At 55.2% G+C, this 24578-nt stretch overlaps 1 protein-coding gene across 1 annotated transcript in view; it reads left to right on the top strand.

Moving 5' to 3' along the window:
- HMCN2 (hemicentin 2) overlaps positions 1-24578 on the top strand; it is a 121969-nt gene that overhangs the window by 58640 nt on the left and 38751 nt on the right. The window contains exons 27-53 of the mRNA XM_073314813.1: positions 223-414; positions 1521-1651; positions 1817-1964; positions 3146-3272; positions 4050-4204; positions 5708-5986; positions 6494-6775; positions 7407-7515; positions 8265-8434; positions 9000-9154; positions 9814-9910; positions 10475-10570; positions 11490-11666; positions 12436-12590; positions 12988-13111; positions 13714-13889; positions 14349-14445; positions 15917-16036; positions 16428-16589; positions 17166-17447; positions 18049-18216; positions 19679-19792; positions 20107-20193; positions 21075-21266; positions 21552-21725; positions 22257-22370; positions 24282-24424. Of these exons, the coding sequence (XP_073170914.1) occupies positions 223-414; positions 1521-1651; positions 1817-1964; positions 3146-3272; positions 4050-4204; positions 5708-5986; positions 6494-6775; positions 7407-7515; positions 8265-8434; positions 9000-9154; positions 9814-9910; positions 10475-10570; positions 11490-11666; positions 12436-12590; positions 12988-13111; positions 13714-13889; positions 14349-14445; positions 15917-16036; positions 16428-16589; positions 17166-17447; positions 18049-18216; positions 19679-19792; positions 20107-20193; positions 21075-21266; positions 21552-21725; positions 22257-22370; positions 24282-24424 (4226 nt within the window). The remainder of the gene's footprint in view (positions 1-222; positions 415-1520; positions 1652-1816; positions 1965-3145; positions 3273-4049; positions 4205-5707; positions 5987-6493; positions 6776-7406; positions 7516-8264; positions 8435-8999; positions 9155-9813; positions 9911-10474; positions 10571-11489; positions 11667-12435; positions 12591-12987; positions 13112-13713; positions 13890-14348; positions 14446-15916; positions 16037-16427; positions 16590-17165; positions 17448-18048; positions 18217-19678; positions 19793-20106; positions 20194-21074; positions 21267-21551; positions 21726-22256; positions 22371-24281; positions 24425-24578) is intronic.

Below are 24578 nucleotides of genomic sequence, written 5' to 3' on the forward strand. Positions count from 1 at the left end.
TTAGGGGTGTGTATTGAAATCCAAATTTTGCAGGCAGCACCTATTCCTCTAACAGGTGGTACCCACCCTGCAGCTTCTACTTCCCCAAAAGTTGGGGTGTGGGGCTGCGGCAGGGGCATCAAGGAGTGGGGGTGACACGGGGCATCTGCGCGAGTTGCTCTTGCCTAGAGAGAGCTGCAGCTGTCTGGCTGATCCACCCTCCCCTCCTTGGCTATCACATAGGCGTGCCGAAGCCAGCCGTCCTCTGGCTAAAGAACTCTGCCGAGCTCCTGGGCAGCTTGCCGGGCTCCTCGGTGCTGGACGAGGGCTCTTTGGTGATCGGCTCTGTGCTGCCCAGTGACAGCGGAGACTACACGTGCCTGGCGACCAACGAGGCGGGCTCTGTGCAGAGGAGAACCAAGCTCGTGGTTTACGGTAAGAGGGGGCCGCGTGGGTGGAGCAGATCCCAGTGCTGGGAGGGTGCTCGGGTGCAGCAGATGGGGCTCCATACCCGGTCCTGGTGTGCACTCTCTGTTGCCAGCACGGGCAATCCCCCCCGTGGGAACTGAAGGCTGAGTCTGGGCCTGGGAGCAGAGTGTGGACTCCGGTGGGCTGTCCAGAGCTGAGCTGGCGGAGCTGTATGGGGGGAGGGATGTTGGGGCAAAGTCCTAATATTTCTGATCTCCTGGCATCCTGGGGAACATGGGGGTCAGCTCCCTAGAGAAGGCCGCTTGCCTCCCACCCCTGTGCCATGTGCGGGGACGGGAGGACAGGCAGAGGGGTGTCAGGGACAAATGAATTGGGAAGCTTCAGGCTTCACTTTAAAGCCTCATCACCGTGAGCCCCCAGTGCTGGAGCTGAAAGGGGCTCATGGAGAGCTCCTCCTGCAGGTGAGAAGGGAGGAGGCAGGCAAGGCTCCAGAGCCAGGAGATACAGAAACAAACCAGTCTCCTAACTGGGAATGTCTCACTGACTCCTACAGATTCTCACCACATTGGACCCCGGAGACTGCTCAGCCCCTGAGCTCCCCCACGACCTGCTTTCTGGGCACGCTCAGATCAGGGGGCTAGGATGTGGGTCAGCAAAGAGTCTCTCCTCAACCCCAGCCCCTCACCTCCATCAGTATGTCCTGTCCAGTTGCCAGAATGTGGCAAGGAACTTTTAGCCAGCTCCCCAGGCACTTTGGATGCCCTCTCTGTTCCAGCCAAGGTCACTTCGCCCTCTTTGCTAGCTGGGTGCAGGCAGCTTTCTGATAGGCACAGACCCGTCATTCGTCACCTGGAGAGTCCATTCCCAGACGTACATGGAACGTGTGGGCAAGCCCTCTCCCACTGTGCTGGAGAGGCAGGTGGGCCCCTGGACTGGTGGACGAATTGGTCTCTGCATGCCTGGTGTCTGCCAATGCAGCCGTTTGAGTGGCCATGTATGTCATGCTTTGCTTGGTGTGTGTTCATTTGAAAGGTGTGCACTAGCCCGGTGAGCCAGCTCTGCATTCCTCTGCTTGTTCCTCGCCCGACATGGCTGTTCCTTTCCTTTCACAGCACCCCCTGAGCTGAGAGGTGACGGCCCCAGGAGGAATGTCTCCATCCTGGCTGGCCAGCCCCTGACTCTGGATTGTGATGTTTCTGGCATCCCAGCCCCTACAGTCACCTGGTATAAGGATGGGCAGTTGGTAAGTTTCAGAAGAGAGCTAGTGGACACCTTTGGTGTGAGGAGTGCTGCTGTCCCAGCCCATGATTGGAGAATGGCAGCAGAAGTCAGGTGCTCTGAGCTGGACCTGGGTGGCAGTGGGTAAGGTGCTTCCCACCTTGTCCTACTTCTAGCTATTTCCCCATAGCTCACGGGGAGTGGCAGTCTCCGTTTCCTCAGTGGAGCACAGTCCATCCAGGTCCACAAGGTGCGGAAAGAGGACGCGGGGTCCTACACGTGCAAAGCTGTGAACAGGGTTGGTGAGGCGCAAAGACACTTCCACGTCCTTGTTCTAGGTGAGTCATGGTTCTTAGCCTCCTTCTGTCTAAGGCAAAAGTATCCCTGGTCGTGCCAGTGAAATCTGTTCAGGGACTGATGGGAAAGACACTAATCCCAGTGTCCCAGTCCTCCCACCAGGGCTAACCTGCCAGCCTGCTGACAGTCCCTCTGGGGAAGGGCTTAACTTCCTTGGCAGCCGCTAATCCTCCACCTTCCAAAGCCAACAGGGGTGCCAGGCCACAGGTTGAATCCACGGGGCCAAATTTGGAGCTTGGAGTAAGCAAGTAAGCAAGTCCATTGACTTCCTGAGAGTTGCACCCTCTTACATCAGGTCTGAGTTTGGCCAGGTGCGTAGTGTTCATAAGAATGGCGAAACTGAGTCAGACCAAAGGTCCATCTTAGCCCAATATCCTGTCTTTTGACAGTGGCCAATGCCAGGTGCTCCAGAGGGAATGAACAGAACAGGTAATCATCAAGTGATCCTTTCCCTGTCGCACATTCCTGGCTTCTGGCAAACAGAGGCTAGGAACACCATCCCTGCCCATCCTGGCAAATAGCCATTGATGGACCTGTCCTTCATGAATTTATCTAGTTCTTTTTTGAACGCTTTTATGATCTTGGCCTTCACAACATCCTCTGGCAAGGAGTTCCACAGGTTGACTGTGCATTGTGTGAAGAAATACTTCCTTTTGTTTGTTTTAAACCTGCTGCCTCTTAATTTCATTTGGTGACCCCTAGCTCTTGTGTTATGAGAAGGAGTAAATAACACTTCCTTATCTACTTTCTCAGTGAGAGAGAGTGTTGAATGAATGAGGAGTTAAGGGGGAGAAGCTCTGCTGAGCCTCCGCCTCCTGAGACGCCTGGGAGTGGCTGCACTGCAATAAGGAAGTGCAGCAGTTTTCCACTGTCACCTGCCTTTGTTTTGCTAACCACCACCCCCCCACCCCCATAGGACGCCAGGGCCTGGTTGTTCTCCTTCCTCTCTCTGGGCTGCATTTGGAAGGTGGATGGGAGGAGGATGGTGAAACCAACATGCATCTTGAATGCACCTTATAAACTGTAATAAAGCTGTTAATCCCCTTACAGTGCAACGATCAAATAACCCCTCCCGGCCCCCAGGTCTTCCCCTCACCGCCCGTATCCTTGGCCATTGTCATTTTGGCTCTCCCAGGATCTCCTCCTTCTTTTCCTCCCCTAGTCTCGCCCGTGGTGTACGGCGTGGGGTCGCCCCACGACATGTCGGTGCTGGTGGGCTCTGAGGTGGAGCTGCAGTGTCGGACCACGGGAGTGCCGCTTCCCCAGGTGGAGTGGATGAAGGATGGACAGTAAGTGTCAGGGGACGCAGCCAGCTCAGGTCAGCTTGAGGCTGCAGAAAGCTTGGGTTTAACAGGGGTTGCAAGGTGGGAGCGGGGCCCCGGGTAGGGAGTAAGCTCGGGCAGGCACTAGGGACCCCACACTACATGCAGTTAGAGATTGGGCTCCAGGAGCAGAGAAAGTGCTTTTGGAAACCCGGTGACCTCTCCATCCACTTCTAATGCCACTTCCTCAAAACGTCCATCGCTGAGACCCTCCTTGTCAGTCTTGGCACGGAGGCCAAGGACAGAGCTCTCGCCTCTCCTCCCTGGGGAGGGTTCCTCCTGCTCACAGGCCTGTCAGAGCACACACGATGGGATCCGTGCAAGCTGCGAGCCGTCCTGCAGGCCAGGTTGCCACCAGGGAATAGCTCTGCCGTCACTACGTGACACTGCAGCACATGGTGATGGGTCAGCTTCAAGGGGCAAGGGCCCTGCCCTTTGAGCTGCCGTGCTCTGGAGTTGATCTCGTCCACAAAACCTCGTGATCAGACACCCCCTCGGAACTTGCGAGGTATATGTCAGGGTGGAGACGGATGTGGGGGAGTTTTTGCAACGGCTGCTCCGTGTCTGTGGGCAAACAGAGGGTCTCGGTCTCCAGGATGGTCTATCCAGGGCCTTTTGCTGACACTGCATTTACTGACCAAGGATAAAACCTCCCAGGAGTCACTAGCACCATTGCCCTAAATGCAGCCGGCTCTGCCCTCTGGCTGAGGTCTTATGCCTCGTTCTGATCTTCTGTATCCTCAGGCCTCTTGTCCCGATGGACACCCGGATCCAGCTCTTGGAGCAGAGACAGGTGTTGAGGATCCAGGGCAGCCAGCTGAGAGACCAAGGGAAGTACCAGTGCTTGGCCTTCAACCAGGCTGGCCAGCAAACCAAGACTTTCCAACTGCATGTTTACAGTAAGTTCCCAAAGTGGAATTTCCTCTGCGACCTGCTGTGAGAACTGCAGATAGAAGTAGTGTGAGTGTGACAATAGGTACATCTACACTGCAGGTTGGAGTTAGCCTCCCAGACCAAATAGACGGGCTCGAGCCAGTGCGCTAAAAGTAGCAGTGTGGACATGGTGGCTCAGATGGCAGCTGGGGCTCTCAAGCCCTCTCGACCCCCAGGGTCTGAGCTCAGGTGGTCTTGGTGCGCTAGCTCAGGGCTGAGCAAACTTTTTGGCCTGAGGGACACATCTGGGCGTGGAACTTTTATGGTGGGCCATGAATGCCTGGGGGAGGGAGGGGGACTCTGTGGGGTGTAGCATGGGGGGCCCTCTAAGGGATATTACCAAGGATTCATGGGGTGTGGCGCAGGGGGAGGGGGGCTCTACGGAGCGGTACTGGGGACTCCTAGGGGCCCTGCTGGCAGTGACACCAAGGCTGCTGGACCAGGCCCTGCTATGAGCGGAGGCATCGTAGCTGGGATGGGTGCGGCCACTGGGCGGTTTCGAGGCTCTTGAGGGTGGGGCTGTAGGAGACTGGGAGGGGATTGGGCATGCTGCCACGTGGCGGGGAGGTGTTCCAATCCCGGAAACAGCGCCATGTGGCTCTGCATGCCGGAAGATGGTGCTCATCAAGGGAATTGTGAGTCGGGGGCTGGGGAGCACCAGGCAGGCGGAGCAGGGCAAGCCCCCGATGCACCCAGAGAGAAATTATCTCCCCCAATCTCTTCGTCCATGGTCCTTGAGGCCAAGTCTAGTCGAAGTAATTGACGATCCAGTTATGCGTTGCCCCTTCGAGCTAACAGTGGTGGCAGTGGGCCATGTGCCTGTTGTCTGCAGATGCTCATTGCTCTTCATCTGTGTGCTGATCGGTACATTCAGGGTGGGTGAGAAGCCTTTATGGTGTTACCCAGTGGGTGACAGCTGCACCATGCCAATGCGCTGCCTTTAATGGAATTCTCCTTTACTCCCCTGTTTCCTCGCCAACAACCTCAATCCCTGAGCCTCCATCCTTCCCTAACTGCTTCCGGGGCCAGAAAAGAGCCCTCTTCTGCCAGGTGTGTTACGGGGGCTCACCTGCTCTAGCATCAGGCATGACCACAGAGTACATAGGGGTTTGGGTACCCAGGTCACTGCTGGAGGCAGAATGCAGTGGCCCATTGGTCCAACCTAACTGTGTGTGAGCTTCCTTTCCATGCTGCCCTGCCCCCTTCCAGTGGTAAGAGTCCTTCTTTCATCAGACCAGCGTTACTTCTGTAGGAGTTGCTTGGCATAGTCGACCCTGAAAAGACCAGGTGTGAACGTGCCACGGCTTCCAGGTGACAGTGCCCTCGTGGGCCGCTCTGCCCCAGGAGCTGGAGGCAAGGACACTGTGGAACCTCCTCTGCCCAGCCCCTCCAGTGGGAGCCATGCAGCCGCCTCTCGGGGTGTTCATTCTCCCCCGTGTTTCACTCTCCGCATTCATTCGCATTTTCAGCTCCACCCACCATCCTGGGGTCCAGCGAAAGGGCGGAAGTCGTGGGCCTGTTCAACCGCCCCGTTGGGCTCCGGTGCGAGGCTCGGGGCTCGCCGGCTCCCAGCATCACCTGGTTCAAAGACAAGCGCCCCATCGTCTCCAGCGCCCGGGCAGCCTACACCGATGGGGGGAGGGGCCTCCAGCTGAGCCAGGCCCAGGTGTCCGATGCTGGGCTCTATGCCTGCCGGGCCACCAACGTTGCAGGGGTGGCAGAGAAGGCTGTGAGGCTGGAGGTGTATGGTAAGGCTTCCTGAGGCGCGCGGTCCCCGGCCTGACATGCTCGGAGAGGGGTAAGGGGGAGGGGGATGCGCCACTCGTTCTCCCCAGCGGCTTGGACTGTACAGCAATTGCTCCCCGCTGGCTCACTAGGCAGCACCGGCTGGAGGGCCAGGGCTCTGTCAGTCGCAGGCCCATGGTTGCCATGGCCAAGGGGAGCGGCGGGTGCCTCTCCCGTCGTGCTCGCCGGCTCCTCCTACAGCTCGCCCCGAGTCCTGCAGTGACACGTGTGCTGCTGTCTTCCTGGGCCTCTCCCCTCATCGATCCCTTGGACCACCTCGGGCACTTGAGCCGAGCTGTACCGTGTGTGGTCTCAGGCCCATCCGGTCCCTCTGCTTCCCCAGCGCAGAATCCCACCATTCCCAGATCATCCCCCGGCTCCCGCAGAGGTAGCATGCTGGTAATGCAGCACCATGTCTCCATTCCACGTACCCAGTGCTAATGCCAGCTGTGTCTTCCCTGCCCCTGCAGTGCCACCTGATATTGATGGCGACAGCCCAGAAGGCCGGACGGTGGAAGCAGTGGTGGGCCAGCCATTGGCCTTGGAGTGCTCAGCCAGCGGCCAGCCCCCGCCTGCCCTCTCCTGGCTCAAAGACGGCCTGCCGCTGGCCAGAAGCAATGGGACGCAGATCCTAGGAGGCGGCATGGTGCTGAGGATCGAGAGGGTCTTGGAAGGCTCAGGGGGGACCTACACCTGCTTAGCTAGCAGCCCGGCAGGGGAGAGGGCAATCCAGTATTCGGTGGTCGTTCGGGGTAAGCTGCTGGGCGACCAGGAGGGATGTCAGTGATGCTGCAGGACTGGGGGAGCTGCACAGCGTTCTTAGGGGGCGGTGACCTGCTATACCATGATAGGGCCACGGCCAGGGGCAACATGTGCTGCCTGGTAGCCACCGTGGGCAGGGCATGGGGAAGGGCTGCACCAAAAAGCTTTTAATGGATTTGCCATTTTGTCATGTGTTTCACTGAGGCCCCCTGGCTGGTCCCAGATCCCCGGGGATGCTGACTGTGCCCTCCGGGCCCCCCAGCTGCTCCTGGATCCTCAGGGATGCTGACTGTGCCCCCTGGATCCCCGGGGATACTGACTGAGCCCTCTGGGCCCCCCAGCTGCTCCTGGATCCTCAGGGATGCTGACTGTGCCCCCTGGATCCCCGAGGATACTGACTATGCCCTCCGGGCCCCCCAGCTGCTCCTGGATCCTCAGGGATGCTGACTGTGCCCCGTGGATCCCCGGGGATGCTGACTGAGCCCTCTGGGCCCCCCGGCTGCTCCCGGATCCCCGCGCATGCATTCTCCGCTATGTCAGGGCCCCAGTCTGGGTTGAGGGTGAGCAGGATGCCTGTTACTCTCTGCTGACTTTTCTTTTGTGCTTTCTTTTTCCAATCAGCTCCTCCTCAGCTGATAATTGGCGAGGGGGAAGGTCATGTGATAGCAATTGTGAATGACTCCCTGAGGATTTCCTGCCATGCCACAGGCTTCCCTGCCCCCAGGGTCCAGTGAGTACAGAGATGGAGGGTGCAAGGAAACCCCTTTCTGGGGTCTGGCACGGTCTTCCTGAGGCTTCTTTCTGGGCCTCTTAACCCTTTGAGCACTGGACTGTAGAGCAGGCTCTCAAAGGAATGCAGGATGTGCGGCATCTGCTCTCCATATTTGGGGGTGTCTCTTTGTGGTTAATAGTATTGGGGAGCTGGTGGGAAAACCCCACGGGGGATGGAGGAGCAAAAGCTCTGAGCCGTTACCCCTGGATTTTCCTTCTATTCAGTGGCTCCCCTCCCCATCCACTGCCCCACTCCTCTCTAGTTTGGGGTATAAACTTGCCCCTGCTTGCACCACAACTCCACGGCAGTTCTACCTTAGCGCTATCCCCCCCGGGTGGCAGGAATTGTGCTGAATACACCAGTCATCTGCCAGCTGGGGAAGCTGAAGGAAACTGCTCGTGCATAATATGGCGAGTTGTGCTGATTCACCCTCCTCTCCCCCAGTAATTCCCTCTTTCCTGGGCCCAGCAGCCGGCGGTTTGCAATGCGAGGCTCTACGCTGAAATATCCGAGGGGATGTGAGGATGCTTCACCTGTAGCAAACTCTGCTGGCTGCTCCATGATCCCAGCCCCTGATGCCACTTCTGCTCCCTGTTCCTCTGCTGATTGCCTTGCCTGGTGGGCGACAGGCCTCCTTCTAGGCGGCGGGTGGGGGAGCCGCTGTTCTTCACCTGGTAAGAACTCGCCTGTCATTCCCTCTGTCCCAGGTGGCTGAAGAACGGCCAGCCACTCGAAGAGCTGGACGGGGTGGTGATGCCAGAGGATGGAAGGATGCTTTGGATTCCCCATGCGAGGCTCCGCGACGGCGGGCTCTATGCCTGCGAAGCCGGCAGCGAGGTGGGCAGAGCCAGAGCAGAGGTGCGGGTATCAGTGCAAGGTGAGCAGGACTCTCCCGAGCCGCCTGTCGGAGAAGCACGTCCCAGGCTTCGTGCTGGGAAAGAGATGGGAGCATCTGGCTGGGAAGCAAGGTCTCAGCCAGCCTCCTTGGGGTGCTGCATCTCCAGGGTCACAGGTTCAGCAATGAGCTTGGCTTCTGCCCCAGCCATTCGGCTCTGTGCTCCTGAAGGAGGTGGCACTGGTTGGCTCTAGACAAATAGTGCCTGTGGGCAGGTCACTGGGTGCACCAGGGTCTCCTGCTGGAGGACTGGGGTGGCATTATCACCTGCCCCCTGGGAGGCCAGGAATAAGCACTGCTTCAGACACAGGCCCCCAGGAGGTGGAGGGCGGCGGGAACAATTACCAGGGTAAAGGCAGGGGGGTCTGGTGAGTTCCATCGGATCCATCCTCATATATGAAGGAGGCTGCAGGCAAAGGTTCAAGTGGCTGAAGGGGGGCTATGACAGACCCACTAACACCACATCTCTGCACATACACCTCCCCCTGGGTGTGACTGGTATGTGCCCACGTGGTGCCATGCCCCCCTCTCCCCCTTCTCTTGCCAGAGCGCCCGTCAGTCCACGTTGTGGGTGGAGAGGATCTCAGCGTTGCCTTTCGTCACTCGGTGGCTGTTCAGTGCCTGGCCACCGGAGTCCCCGCACCCAGCCTCAGCTGGTGGAAGGATGGAATTGCTCTGCAGGCAACGGGCAGCCTTCTGCGGGTAGGGTGGGTGCAGCTGTGGCCCAGACCAGGGGGACGGATGTGAGTGAGAGGCAGATGTGATGTTGCAAAGATCACGTGTGACTGTGTGAGTCCAAAGTAGGCATGTTGCGATGGGTGTGTGTGTTTGTGTGAGTGCGCGTGTGCGTGTGCGGAAGGGCTGCTGCTGTGACGGTGCGCTGGGTGAAGCTGTTGGGGTGTGGGTGTCTCATTACATTAGTGCAAGACTTCAACAAGCCCTGAGGGTATTTCCTCGGTCAAGCGAATGGAGCGCTGCCGGGAGCTGTGTCTAGTGGGGCTGTACCAATTGCTTTGCATGCCCTGTAGTGTCCTGTCACCTCTGGGACCAAACTGGGCTTCGGACAGCTGAAAACAAGCATGGTCTCAGCCTAGTGCATGTTGGGCAAATGCCAGGTCTGTCTCCGAGAGCTGGACTAGCAGGGGGTTGGAGTCAGGCTGGGGGTGCTAGAGCTGTGGAGGAGCTCAGGGCTGGCACAGCAGGGAGCTGTGCGTTCAATTGGAGGCAGGGCTGTGGGGGAAGGAGAGCCGGCTGAACAGCCGTGGCACAGAGTTGCTGCCCTGAGTGTGACCATGCTCGCGGAAAGTGTGTTTGTGTGTGGCATGACTCTAACCATGGACTCCCTCCTGTCCTCCCCGTAGATCGAGAAGGTGGACGTGGTGGACGAAGGGGTTTACTCGTGTGTGGCCACGAACCCTGCAGGGGAAGGGAGGCGAGACGTGAGGCTGAAGGTGCTGGGTGAGGAGCCAAAGATGGGATGGGCTGCACCCAGTGTTCTAGCCACCGGCTCCATCCTGGCAATTGGCTCGCTGAGCTACAACCTGCCCAAAGAGCTACCCCCAGGCCTGAGGACAAACCAAACCGGATCAGTCTCTTCCCTTCCCCCATCCTCTCTCTTTCTTAAGTGAAAATGACTCAGCAACTGCAATGTTTGCTGTTTTCCATCCTGCAACCTCTGTGTGTTACCAATAATCATTAACCCTGCTAGGGCCCTGGCGAGGGGGATGGTGTTACCTCCCGTTTCACAAAAGTCACAGTGACCTGTCCAATCAGTGGCTGTGCTGGGTGAAGAACCCAGGAGTCCTGGGACTACCAGCCTCTGGTTCTAACCACTAGATGGCATTCCCTCCCACAGCTGGTTATGCAACCCAAGAGGCCTGGCTCCCAGCCCCTTGCTCTGTCACGGCACAGCTGTGTGCATAAAATCTCACCCTCCCAACCTCCTCCCTCCCCGTGCTGCCTCTGGCAACGCCCGCATGGGGCTGCGCAGAGCCACCGGACTGACATGATGTTTCTTTACAGTGCCCCCAAACATTGAACCCGGAGAGGTGAACCAGACCGTCCCTGAGAACTTCCCAGCATCCTTTGAGTGCCTGGCCTCTGGAATGCCCACTCCTAGTAAGGCAACTCCGTTCCCTTTGGCTCGTCTTCTTTCCAGCGTTCGTCCATTTGCCTGGCCTGGTTTCCCACCCCATCTCAGCCCTCTCTGCTCAAATCTAGACCGGTCGCATGGGACTCCTCCTCCCTGTTGTGGTTCTACCCTAGAGCCCACAGCTAAAGGGACTCCATTTTATTGTTTGTAGTAGGGCACTGCCCATACCCCAGCTCACCTGGGGTCCCTGCTGTACAAATGTGCAGTCAGACTCTCCCTGCCCCAAAGAACCTAAAGCGAAAATGGGCAAGACAGACAAAGGATTGTTGTGGGGAACTGAGGCACAGAGAGACCAAGGCTGGATTTTCAAAGGAGCCAAAGGGAATTAGGCACCCAAACCCCTTTGAATTACAGTGGATTTGAGAGTTTCCCTTGGGCATGCCCTTGACTATCACCGCCTAAGTGACTTCCCCAAGGTCACACAGAGGAGTCGGTGCCAGAGCTGGGGACTGAATGCAGATCTGCCATGTCCCAGCGCACTGCCTGACCTACGCGACCATCCTCCCTTCAGGGGTTGCCTGCCTCAAGGCTTGTGGCACTGCAGTTGGACTGCCAAGCCCCCCAGAATCAAATGCAAAGCCCTCTCTTCAGACAGATCTGAGAAAAGCAGCCCAGATTGGCTTGCACAGCCCCTGGTTATCGCAGACACCTTCCTACTAGAGAGGCAATGTCTCTTCCGTCACGGGCCCTCCTCCTTGCCCTGCTTGGGACTTTTTGTTGCTGTTGTATTAGTACAACAAACAAATACAAAGAATATAATGGGGAATATGAAGCCAATGTAACGGAGGTGGCAAACGGTTTAAACCACAGACAAGGCAGGTCCATGGGGTGGTGCAGGTGGCAGGGCCACTAACTCAGCCCACGTCCTCCTGCTTCCCTTTTCAGACGTGTCCTGGTACAAGGGGCCCCAACTTCTCTCGGCCAGTCCAGGCCTTGTCCTGTCGGGCGATGGGAGGCGCCTGCAGATCAAGCGGGCTCAGGTCTCGGACGCGGGGAGCTATCGCTGCGTGGCATCCAGTGTGGTGGGCAGCAGCGAACTCCATTACAGCCTGCAGGTGACTGGTGAGTGACCTGGTGGGCAGGGAAGGCACCAGCGGTCTCTGGTCTTGGGGTCTCCCATCACTCGACGGACTCCCTGGTCCATGCCCGCCATCCCTCCCTGGCACTCAGTGGCACGTTCCTTTACCCATGTAACAAAATCTCAGTGAGCAGAACTGGGGTCAGAGCCGAAGCAAGAGGGTTTGTCTAGAGTGCTGGGCAATTCAGAGCTTGGCCGTTCTAGGCCATGTGATTAAACCCCCCCATGTCCATCCCAGCAGTGACTGTGTGCTGTCCCAGAATGCCTTGCACCACCCAGCAACTTCAGGTAACCCCACACAACACTCCAGTACCATCTAATGCATACTAATGTAAGGCATGGCAGTCTCGCCACATGACCCCAGAGCAGGGCCTGTCACCTCGCCGGGCCCCACAGAACCCCCAGCTCATTCAAAGTCTTCGAGCTCTAGCGGGAGACTTTGGCCTGGGATCCTCCGTGGCTCTCACTCCGCTAGGAGGCTTTCACTCTGGAGGAAGCACAATCCAGCCTTTCCCTTGCTCCAGCCTGGACACTGAACACCTCCCCCTTCAGGGCCGGAGCCTCCCCTTTCTCCCCTCCACAGCCTAGTACCAGTGATGGGATTTTGTTCACCCCACTGGGAAGTCCCAGTGGAAAGGATCATGCCAACAAACCACGTTATTCTGGGTGGTTCTGCCCGCCCCACCTTTCCTTTGCCCATGCTCATGTCCTGGTGTTTCTGTGAGGCTCAGCGCATGACTTTGGCCTCCCCAGTGCCTCCCCAAATCACCTACGGCCCCAGCCTTGTCACTGCGTTGCTGAGCGAGTGGGTGGAGCTGGCTTGCGAGGCTGCAGGGCTCCCTGCCCCGACGCTGGTGTGGCTGAAAGACGGCAATCCCGTTTCCAGCACGGTGCCCGGGGGACTACAGGTCAGTGTGGACGGCTAGCTTAGAACCAGCAGAAGGGACTGTCTGGGTCCTTCCTGGCACCAGGCCTGTGCTCCGAGGCCCCTGTCACCCAGAGCGCAGCAGTCTGTTGGAATTTGCTGCTCTAGTGGGGCTGGGCAAAGGGCCGCGGGGCTGCCTCCCCTGCTGCTCCCGTCCCTCCCTGGTGCGGAAACTTGGGAGCTGACGGTGGGGAAAGTGGAGTTCTCTCGCCAGGGCGCGGGTGCCAGTTGGTGAGGACCGGCCTTAGTGCAAGCCCCCGGCTTGTGCAGCTCTGCAGTTCCCCATCCCGGTGCTTGGGGAGGCAGGATGCTGAGCAGCAGGCTGGAAGCTCCCCTCTGCTCACCGATCCCTTTTTGCTTTGTTTCTGGGGACGGCGCAGATCCTGTCCGGGGGACGCGTCCTCTCCCTGGCCAGCGCGCACCTCTCGGACGCGGGGACGTACTCCTGTGTGGCCATCAGTGCCGTGGGAGAGGATAGGTGGGATGCTGTGCTGCGGGTGCAAGGCAAGTATAGGCCTCTCTGACCCCCCACCCAGGCTGAGGAATCTGTCTCAGACTGCGATTCCCCCCTCCCCGCACCTCACCTCCTAGCGACTCCCGTGTTTGCTAGAGCCGCTGCTGCTCTGCAGCTTACGAGGATTAGGGAAGCCAGTCTGTCTGTTTGCTAAAGCCCTGTAAATATAAGGTATCGTCAAACCCCATGTATGGTGACTGCAGGGCCACCCGCTTCTCAGGGGCTCTGTCACAGGCTGGTCCTCAGCCCTGCACGGGGGCTTTTCCCAGGGCTTAATTTGTGCCAGGGCTGAGCCCCGGCGCCCCTGGGGCCCGGCCCTTCCGAGCCCCGGCGCCCCTGGGGCCTGGCCGTGTCAGTTATGAAAGTAAAAAAATGGCTTGAGCTCCAGTCCCTAATTGCTTGAGCCCAGGCACCTCTTTCATTACTGATTAAGCGCTGGCCTTTCCGCATTACGGGTCAGGGTATGGGAAGGAGGCGGGAGCGGAGGTTTGGAATCTACTGGTGTGGTCGTTCAGTTGCCCTGCTCCTGCATGTTGGCCTCATGAAGGAGCCATTTCCCCGTTGATTTTACCCCAGGGTGGTTTCCTTTCAGTGCCCCCAAATGACCTTGGTGAGGAACTAAATATCTCAGTCATCATTAATCGGTCTGTGAGCCTGGAATGCCAGCACCACGTGGCCCCGTCTCCCGTGCTCCGCTGGCTGAAGGAGGGGCGCCCTCTCCCGCAGGACCCCGGAGCCCGACTCTCTGCGGACGGGGCCGTGCTCCAGGTGACTATTCTGGCCGGTGCTGAGTCGGGAGGGGATGCAGAGAACTTGGCCCTGCAGTAAATGTCTCTGTCCCCTGTATGCCTGGCTATGGCTCATTGGCTCTCCCCTACCTGGCCTTGGCAGGGAATTCCACTGCCCGTGAGAGGTGTGGCTCAGAGTCACAGAGAAATGGGCCTACCCCCGTCTTGCCCAGGCTGTGTTCCTCAGGCGTGAGAGCCCTTGTGCCGACTCAGCACTTCCCTTGCCCCTTGAGTCCGCTGGGCCCAGCTCGAATGGCTGCAGCACTGCACCAGAACGGAGGGGTTTGTTGCCAGGAGCAACCTGGATGATGGGCCTGGGCTGCGAGCGGCCTTTGGCCCTGCTGCCGGGCTGGGCGTGCGTTTCTGGTGCTGCTGCTGGGTGAGTGGCGTGCTGCTTGCCCGTCTCTCGATCCCACCCCGGCTCTGCTTGCTTTGACAGATTGAGCACGCTCAGGCGCGAGATGCAGGGAGATACACGTGTGAGGTGTCGAGCCGCTTGGGCCGGGCGGAGAAGCGCTACAACCTCCATGTCTGGGGTAAGCCAAGTGTTGGCCAAACATGGGAGGGGGACAAAGATCCCCTGGAGGGGCGTGAATATTGCCTGGCCCCATGGCCTAATGTCACTCTCTGTGAGAGTTCCTCCATCTTAACCACACGGCATAATACAGCCACCTCTTACAAGGGTCAGGAAAACAGCAGCAACTGTGTTGGATTTTAAGAGCCTACAGGCAGCTTTTGTTATCTTAAGTAGAGCCGTGGGTGCTCAGCTGCCCAGAAATTCAAGCCCCACGCCTGTAAGTTTGGGTCTCAGAACTTGCTGAGAAGGAGAAATCCCTTTGTCCCTCCCCACTCCAGCTGTCCCAGCCTGGATGCTATTAGTGACGGCGGGGTGTATGCATCTTGGATCCACTTTATCAGGTTATGTCCATTCCGTGAAGGCAGTTCAGTCTGTAACACACACACCCCATTCCCAAAGGTGGGGAATGATACCTATTTTCCACCTAACGGCCTGTGAAACCTTGTGTAAAACCATTCCAGTGTCCTGTCAATCCGGGTGCGCTCGCTGTGCAAGGAGACTGCATCCCTTTGGGATCTGCCCTGGCAATGATAAAATCCTTCTCTTACACACGAGCACACCCTCTCCCAAAATACAGCCCTCCACAGTGCTCATGTGCAGTTCCTCAAACACACTTGCTTGCATAACCTCACGCTAAGCTTTCTGAAGCTGGATTATCTCGCTAACACATGGTTTAGTTGCTTCTTTGTTTTTTTAATTTTAGAAGTCTGTGGTCTGTTATTACTACTTAAAATAGATATTTCACACGCACCAAACTACTCTGAAAGAATCTTATTAAAATTGCAAAGTCAAGCACCCAAAAGTTAGGAAATGCCAGAATTGAGGCTGGCTGTGCAACATTTTTCCATAGCTTTGTCCTTGAGGACAGCTAAGCCATTCTGGCTAAAATTACCAATAATAATAATTAATAATAATCAGCTGGAGGCAAACACCTGACATGAAAAATTTCAGCCCAAATGATTGAAGACTGGGAAAGTTTTAAGCAACTGAAAACAGGGCTGCCTGCCCTATCTATAATAGTGTGGCTGGCCAGTCTAACTGTTCTTTAACCACATGGCTGGCACAGTACACTTTCTGTACTGTCGTATGCTGTAGGAGAGTTGTATGATTGAGAATACTGCTGGTTTTTAATAGCTGGAAAGTTGAAATTATTCTTTCCACATGGATCAAAATTGCAAGTCTGTGTGACTGACAGTGGCACTTGTGATTAAATGTGTGTGATGCTGGGCAGGTTGGTTTCCCATCAGGGCAACGGGCAGGGGTCACGTGTTTCTCGTTGTTCTCCTTTGGCCAAACCCACCTCCTGTAAGCCAGAAAGTAGCAAACAGAGTGAAGTCCCCTGGAAAGCTAGCTAGCATCACATACCACTGCTTCTGTAGCATGTCTGATGCCCCCTGCACTCAGTTATATCCTTCTTTTGTCCCGTGCAGTTCCCCCCTCGTTCTCCTCGGAAGAGCCTGCTGCCCTCTCTGTGATGGAGGGACAGTCCGTCAGCCTGTCCTGCGAGTGCAGCGGGATCCCCTTCCCCACCCTCACCTGGGAGAAAGACGGTAGGGTTGTGTTCATATCTTCGCTCCTCCCCAAGAAGATGTCACCTAGCAGGGCTACCAGCTCTTCAGTGTTAGTCCAGCCAGCTAGACAGCATGGTTCTGAGCCAGTGGGCTAGAAGGTCCCAGGCTGGATTTCAAAGCCGAGGATACACATTGATTTAAACCTACTTAGACTTGTGTTGGCATCTCCTTCTTGTCTACAAGGAGAAGCTGCCCCTTTTGGGAAGGCAGCATCTGCCTCAGAGGCAATCGCGGGTTTGTCTCCTTGGAGAGAAGCAGGCAATTCCATGTAACCACCATCCGACCCTCTGTAGGACAGTGTGCCTCGGAGCTAGTGCTGCCAGGAGACTTAGGGGAGACTTTTGTTTTCTTCCCCCACCCCACCTTTCAGGTACGCCCCTTGCCATGGAGCCTGGACGCCCCGAGCGTATCTCCGCAGGAGGCAGGCTGCTGTACATCGGGAAGGTGCAGACAGCAGATGAGGGATCTTACACCTGTGAGTGCAGCAATGTGGCTGGCAGCAGCAGAAGGGAGCACCGGCTGGAGGTGGACGGTGAGTCGGAGGGGTGCTGGGGGAGGAGTGAGGTTTTATACTACAGGGAGCCGAATCTCTGCATGGAGAATAACAATAAGAGTTCCAGTGTAAGTCCGTCGTCGTTAGTGGTTTTGGGGAGCATGAGTGGCTTCTCTCATTTCTCCTGACCAGGTGTGGCCCTTGGAGACACCATGTCCCAGCATGCCGTGCTCCATCGTGATCCACACTTCGTATGCTGGACCTATGGTCTCTGCAATCTACACCTCCCTGGTGAGGAGGGCAGCTATGATCTGCAAAACTAGGTGCTGCCCTTGGGTTCCTGGCAAGCAGCCAGTGTGGGCTCAGCTGGGCAATCTTTGGGAGCCACTGGTCCAAAGCAGCTGTGTGATTTTGAGTATTTCAAGACAGCTGGTGGTCAGAGAACCCTACCCCAGAGTCTGGATTGCCTTAGTATTCAGCATGGCTCATAGCTGTCCTTTGCTGGTCCAGACCAATCGCTTGCTGCCGTTAATATCCTCGTGCAGAAAACCCAGGAGGAGTTGAATCCCAACAGGTCGGTGCAGTGTCTCTGCCTTGTGCTCTTCTCACCTGCAGTTCTGCCAGTGATCAAAGGCAGCGGCGAAGCCCCAAAGAAGATTTCCGTGGCCAAGGCTGGTGAGATTACACTAGAATGTGAAGCCGGGGGATCACCGCAGCCAACAGTCACATGGATGAAAGATGGGCAGCCTGTGGTGAATGGGGAAGCGCTTCTTCTTAAGGACCAGGGGTGGAAGCTGCATATTCAGAGGGCGCAGGTCACCCAGGCAGGCCGCTACACCTGCCTAGCGGCCAGTGCAGTTGGACAGGTGGAGAGGACGTTTGATCTTGCTGTGCATGGTAAGGATGTGGGCAGCAGCTTTGCTCTTGTTTCTGGGACCTTGGGGAAGAGGGGCCTGAGAGCGGGGATCAGGAGAATTGTGATGCACTGGGAAGTTCCACCATACACATGATAGAGCTTTAGGTGTGAGGATGAGATAATATTATCAGGGTGAAAAGTTCTGTGTAAGCTTTAGGCATTGTTACTGCAATGGCCACCCCAGCAACTAGTGGCAGGGGGTTTAAATGATGGGGTGAACAACAAGGAGACAAAGTCATCTGCTTTCCCTGGACTGTGTGAACGAAGCTTTCAAACAGTCAAGTTCCTCCGGGGAGTTGGGTCACCTGCCTGGCTGCGTGTGCACTTGTCATCCCTGTAAACTCACATTTGGATTGGCAGCTACATTCACAGTGAGCTGCTCTGTGGCACAGATCTGGGTCCTGAAGGCACCATGGAGGCAGGCTTATTTTTGGGGCATACCTCCTTGTGCCCCTGTTTTGAACGTGGGTCCGTAGTTTGAAGGCAGGGATAAGCTGGATTTCCTAGGGCCCCCATTTGCTTATTTTCTTGCTTCCATGGAGACTGCTTTGTAAATGAAAGACGATCCCTTTGTCTCTCTAGTTCCCCCTGAGCTTGTTAGGGGAGCAGGGTCAGTCACCAATGTCACTGTCTCTTTGCATGGCGCCCTAACTCTGATCTGCGAGGCCTCAGGCGTCCCGCCCCCATCGGTCAGCTGGTCCTGGGAGAACTCTCCCATCGTCCCTGGCGAGCACACACGCCTGTTGTCAGGTGAGGCATTAATGAGTAATCATTGCTGGGAGGTTTATTCTGGCTGGCTAGCAACCTTGGAACTCAGGGTTTCGCTATGGGGAAATTGACCAGAATTGCTACGGGGCAATGGTTGCTCCGGGATAGCTCATGGAATAACACAGGGAGCTACCCTGGAATAGCTATTGCTGAATAGCTTATTCCTCCATAGTGATTTTGGTCAATTTCCCTACATAGACAAGCCCTTAGACAATCACACTCCAGAGCTGGGAGCCTGTAGATCACTGCTAGGCTGGGGGTTCTTGGCTCACGCAGCCAGTGTCTCTTGGAGTCACTAGGGGTTGGGCAGGATCCCACTGAAAATGTCTTTAATAAACAAAAGCAAATATGTGGTTTGTGAATGGAAGTGACAGGGGCCTCTGTGGATGCTCTTAATGCTTCCAAGGATCCTCTGACATCTCTGCCAGCGTGTTAGCAACTTTTCCCTGGAAAGCACCAGAGATACCAGGGGTGGAGGGAGGGGGGGGGAAGGGGGGAGGGAAGCAGGTCTAATTACCACTCAGCGTTCAAACTGGTGCACAGGGTTTTAGCTGCCTGACTCATTCAGCAATGACAGGATTTTCTGCTAATTTAACCCGCGGGAGCGAGATTGTCTGACTTGTCCAATGAAAAGTTGTCCTCATGAAGGCTATGTCCCCACGAGGAGTGAAGGGTGCGTTCTTTATGAGAAGACAGCTACCCTAGTGGAGACCTAGCAAGTGCTAGCTGTGTCTCAGTGTGGCCGGTTGGAATAAACCCTAGCCGCCCCCACACACACTCAGGGTTACCTCAGCCAGCTCCACTAAGGCTTCCTGCTGCGATTGCGCTCTCGTTGTAAATGCTGCTTGTTCCCCAGTGAAGACAAACCCTAAGGAGCAGCGTGTCGGCATGCTGCCCTGGGAGTAGCTTGAGGAGGGAATTGTGACTTGGAGAGAGATGATCTCGTCCCTACTCCCTTCTTGCTCCCAGAGGGTGGTAATCTGTTACTGGCCTTCACTCCGCCTGCCCTGCCCTACCATCCCAGCCCAGTATTCAGTGCCTAGTTGCTATGGAGACTGAAGCTATACGGAGAGAGACCCTGGGTTGTATTTGTAGGGTAGACCCACCCTCTGTGTGGTCTGAGGAGCTACTTGTGAGGAAAGAGCACTCGAGAGGATGCCATGTTTGGTTGGACTCCCTGCTGGGGTTAGTGGATACTCCTAGTTGGCTCTACTCTGATAGAGGGGCAGGAGAGAGCACTGTGTAGACCCCTCACGTGTCCTTGTAGACCTGAGGAGGGTGCTCTGATGCTGTGGTGATGAGTGAATGAGAGAGCTGTGACAGGCCAGCTCAGGCGATGTTGGAGACTTGCTAGGACAGGGCAGAAGCCCTGGACCAGGATGTAGTCACTGGTAATGCAATTTCTTTGTTCTTTGCCACCGTGACTTTTCCCCTTTATTTCCAGGTGGATGGATTCTGAGGCTAACACGCATGCGAGCCCAAGACGGAGGCCTCTATTCCTGCATAGCTAGCAATGCGGCTGGGGAAGCTAGGAAGGATTTCAGTGTGGAGGTCCTAGGTAAGGATGAAGCACTGGGTCAGAAACGCTGTAGATACCTGAGTTATTGCTCTGGGACCTGTCACCATTTCCTCTGTCCGCTTGGTTTTTAATGCTCTGCCTGCTACAAGGTTTCCAGTGGGGATTCTCTGACGTAGACGAGAAGCTAAGTGCTATGCTCACACAAGCCCTTGGGATATGCCCTTCATGTACAACAATCCCCAAATCCTTTGCTCTAAGTGGCTAGAAAGTGGTTTCTTGTCTCTCTTGGTGCGGTTGGACTCCTGGCGAAAGAGTCATCCTGTCTTCCCCTCTCTTTCTCTTTGGCCTTCTAGTTCCTCCCAGCATCGAGAACGCGGGCGAGGAAGACAGAGGTCAAGTGCCTGAGGGTCAGTCGGTCAGCTGGTCCTGCATAGCCACAGGTGAGTGTCCCAAATCCCGGCTGGGAAAAAGCAAGAGGTGGTTTTAACTCTAGGGCTCTGAGTGGGTAATTATCATTTTGCTGCCCAGCATCTAAGCAAGGAGTAGGCTCTTTTTAAGCGACTTAGCCATCCATGTGCATTTGAGTCCTTTTTCCCGTTAGGGAAAATAACTTGCCTATATCCTGGGCTCCCATGTACTGCAGAGCTGGCTGCATTGGAAATGCCTGGATAGAACCACCATCCTGCTGCCACACTTTTTTCTTCTTTCCTCTGGTAACAAACACGGGAAGATGCATGTTCCATAACTCTTCAGGGAGCTGATCCCTCCATTCCGGGGAAAGAGACGGAATATGGCACGTGGGTACCATTTATCAGGGTGAAACTTTGATACCAGAGTAAGGTAGAGATGGGAAGTCCTGCCTCATCACAGTGAAACCTTTTGGCCATATGTAGGCCTGGAAGAGGCCTCCTGGATCATTGAGTCCAATATCAGCTATCTGCGTCATACAATCCCATTCGTACACTTATCAAGCTCCATCTTAAACTATCTCAGCTGTTCGTTCCCACTGCTCCTATTGGGAGGCTGTCCCAGAATTTCACTGCTCCAATGGTTGGAAACCTCCCACCCTGAATTTACACAGGGCCAGTTTATCCCCGTTGCTCTTGTGGCTCATCCAGCACCCTCTGCCAGCTACTGAGGCTCTCTTCTTAAATCCTAGCGTGGATGGAGTGAAAACTTTCCAGAACTGGGCTCCGGGTTCCAGAGCACTGGTCTGGCTCACTCCAGCACAGCTGAGCATATGTGAGACAAACGCCAGCAAGGGCTAAGTCGTGCTTTTTTTTTTTTTTTTTTTTTACCTCTTTTACCTTTCACCATACAGGCAATCCCAAGCCGGAGATCACTTGGTTAAAAGATGGCAGCCCTTTGCTTAGCAGAGACGCCTATCACATATCCCCAGACGGATTTGTCTTGCAGATAAACCAAACCACCCTTTCCAGCGCTGGCCGCTACTCCTGCGTGGCCTCCAATGCCGTGGCTGATAAAACCAAACACTATCTGCTAAGTGTTCTAGGTAAGTACAGAGTCGTGGGCGTTCTCAGATTTGACCGGGGGAATGGAATTCAAAACCACTAAGATGTTCCTTCATATGACTTCAGGGTCTGATCCAGGGCAGTGCTGAGCGCTCTCAGCTCCTACTGAGTTCAGTGTGCAGCCAGCTGTCAGCCGGAGGAGCTGAGTGCTACACACTCTGTGGTGGGCGGAGTAAAGTGGTGGAAAGTCTCAGCTGTGACAGAAAGTCTCAGAAATTAGATACATTATCTCTCTCCATTCAAAACCGATCTCTGTTTCCCAATAGTTAGTCCCACGTTTCCTGGGGCGAGCCACGAGGGTGCCACGGACGATGTTACTGTAGTGATCAATAACCCAGTATCCCTGTCCTGTGAGGCCCTGGCCTACCCTTTCCCCACCATCACCTGGCTGAAGGACGAGGTTCCTTTCCAAGCATCCACAAACGTTCGGTTGCTCCCTGGTAATGTATCAATTTCAGTGAATGTGGTTGCTCAGAATCATCCTTGACTTCATGTAACTGCTTCCTGATTGGTCTCACAGACTAGGGACTGGATCTGGAGCCTTTCGCATCTGTGTTCAGTCCAGGGCGATCGTGTGACCAGGGTTCTCTGGCCTGGGGGCAGGATGAGGTCTTGGACCGTGGTCTTACTGGATAGGTGCTGGCATTCCCAAACCCATCATTTCAGCTGATGCCTGCTGGAGCTGTGCCCGCGGGACACCAGTGATCTTATAGGCCTGGAGGCTGTGCTGCAGATGTGACCTTTGCAGCTCAGACTTGAGGCATGTCAGCAGGGGGCCCTTTGAGGAAGGTGCTTTGCTGTGTGTGGACAGGCAGCCACAATTTCTGGGGAATATCTGCTTTTTCATACCCTGCACTGTGTTGTGTTATAACCAGGAATTGTTAGTTGGGATGATTCACCTGCTTATTTCTTAACTAAGTGACTAAGGGCTGCCATAGGCTCCATCATGGAGAGTCCTTTTCCCTGACCAGGTGGCCGGGGGCTTCAGATTCTGAATGCCCAGGAAGAGGATGCTGGCAGGTACACCTGCATCGTCACCAATGAGCTCGGGGAGGCTGTGAAGAGCTATGAAGTGAGGGTCCTTGGTATGTACGAAGCCCCTCTCTAAGGCGCTTTGCCAAGGCCCCATGTTTCCGTTATTACAGCCGACTTCTGCTCAGACCTGTCTCATGGCTGCTTCTTTTCCTTCTGTGCCTGACGGAGCCGTGGTTTTTATGATATGAACATTTTGGCCCAAGAAGAGATCCTGCCCTAGAGGCCCTTTGCCCAAGCTCTCTGTGTGTCCTTCTCCTGCCGCTCTTGGGGGTATGTCCTACCTGAGCTGAATCAGCTGAGAGAGGGCTGTTTATGTCCAGGAGCAACACCCACCCTTCCCTCCTGGTCACTCCCTTTGTCTCCTGCTCCCACTCAAGGTATCGGCCACCCGGTGTGCTGCAGCAGGCCCTATCTCAGCTCATGTTAAACATCTGCCTTCCAATCCCTTCTGAAGAGCCTTCCCTCCTGGCAGCGGAGCTGTGGATTTGTTTTGCGCTGACTTGTATGTACTTTGCCTTGTGCTCCTTGAGTCACAGTTCTCCCTGGCACTCTTCACTGGCTGGCTGTTGCTGTGCACACCTACAGCACAGGAATGTGCCTGTCAAGCTGTCGAGAGTAGCTCACAAACATGAGTACCAACTCAGGGCAGACTGTTGCAAGACAGGGCACAAACCACAGACCGGTTGTGTGTTCTATAATTAATTTTCACCAACCAAGCATCAAATGTAAATTCCTCAAGCACTAAAACAGCCTAACCATGGAGTCACAGACAGTCTCCTTGGGTACTTTGATTTATCTTGTCACCTAGGCAAGCTTCCCTTTGTGATAGACTAAAAATCACAACAATTCCCAGTCCCAAGGACCCGTTGCTTACCCCAGGTTGAGTGCACCCTAGATCTCCTGCCAAAGACAATGCTTGTAGTCAATCCTATAATAAACTAACTAAAGGTTTATTAACTAGGAAAAAGAAATGAGCTATTTACAAGGTTAAAGCAGGTAAATATAAACCCACAAATCAGTTAGTCTTAGAAGCTGCTGTAATGTGCAAGCTCTATATGTCCTTTAGGGCTAACCCAAGCAAGGTTTCAGAGTAACAGCCATGTTAGTCTGTCTTTGCAAAAAGAAAAGGAGTACTTGTGGCACCTTAGAGACTAACCAATTATTTGAGCATGAGCTTTCGTGAGCTACAGCTCACTTCATCGGATGCATACCGTGCATCCGATGAAGTGAGCTGTAGCTCACGAAAGCTCATGCTCAAATAATTGGTTAGTCTCTAAGGTGCCACAAGTACTCCTTTTCTTTTAACCCAAGCAAGAGATCCCCGGCTGTTTAGCTTATGCTTAGAAGTCTTGCCCTCTCCCTGAAGTCCAAGCAGCATAGGGATAACAATTTCTTCTTGACAGGGATTTGTATTCCCTTCCCCCCAGAGCTCAAGCGGATGGGATGAGTGTTTTGTCTCCTCTTCATGGGTGTGGGGGGAACAATCAACAAAGTCTTTTATCCCCTGATGTTTCACAATGGCTTGTCTGGTGTCTATGGACCTTCTTTTGTTGGAGAGGAGATGACAGCTCTTCTGGTAACTAGTGTTTCACACTGGGTGATGTTTCTCTTCTGACTGGGGGTGGGGGGAGAAAGGGGGGTTACCGTTTTAGAGCAAACACTTCTATAGTCACAGAGTAAACATGTACTTAGAACAAGGGGTACAGATGTTCTAAGTCAGATTAATACACGCAGCATCCTACAAGCATTTCATGAAATCTGAACGGACATTCTCATAACGCTCATATCTATTTAAACAATACTAGCATCCATTTGTCAGTGCTCAGTGAAGCCTAGGGGCCTCGGTGTTAGCTGTCAGCTGATGTCCCAGCATCGCATTGCCCATGTGGCTAGACCAAAGGGCAGGTGTGGTGGGAGATGGTTCTCTGGTCCTGATTGTATTCATGTGTCGTGGCTCCTAGTTCCTCCTTGGATTGCCAAAGATCATGCTTCGGGGGAATTTGCCATGAAGGAGGTGAAAACCAAGGTCAACAGCACCCTGACGCTGGAGTGCGAGTCCTGGGCTGTGCCCAAGCCGACCATACAGTGGTACAAGGATGGGCAGGTGAGGTTGCTAAAGAAAAGGCAGGAGGCCACCAATGTCGCTAGTGAAAACTAATAACCATTTCTAATGGGCCTGGAGCCTTCCAAAGGCAGAGCCAAGGGGAGGGGACCAATGGGCTTCAGTGGGCCAGGATCAATGGGTCTGCAGTGGGGAA

The sequence above is a fragment of the Lepidochelys kempii genome, chromosome 16 (genome assembly GCF_965140265.1).
Source record: "Lepidochelys kempii isolate rLepKem1 chromosome 16, rLepKem1.hap2, whole genome shotgun sequence".
NCBI classification, from domain to species: domain Eukaryota; kingdom Metazoa; phylum Chordata; order Testudines; family Cheloniidae; genus Lepidochelys; species Lepidochelys kempii.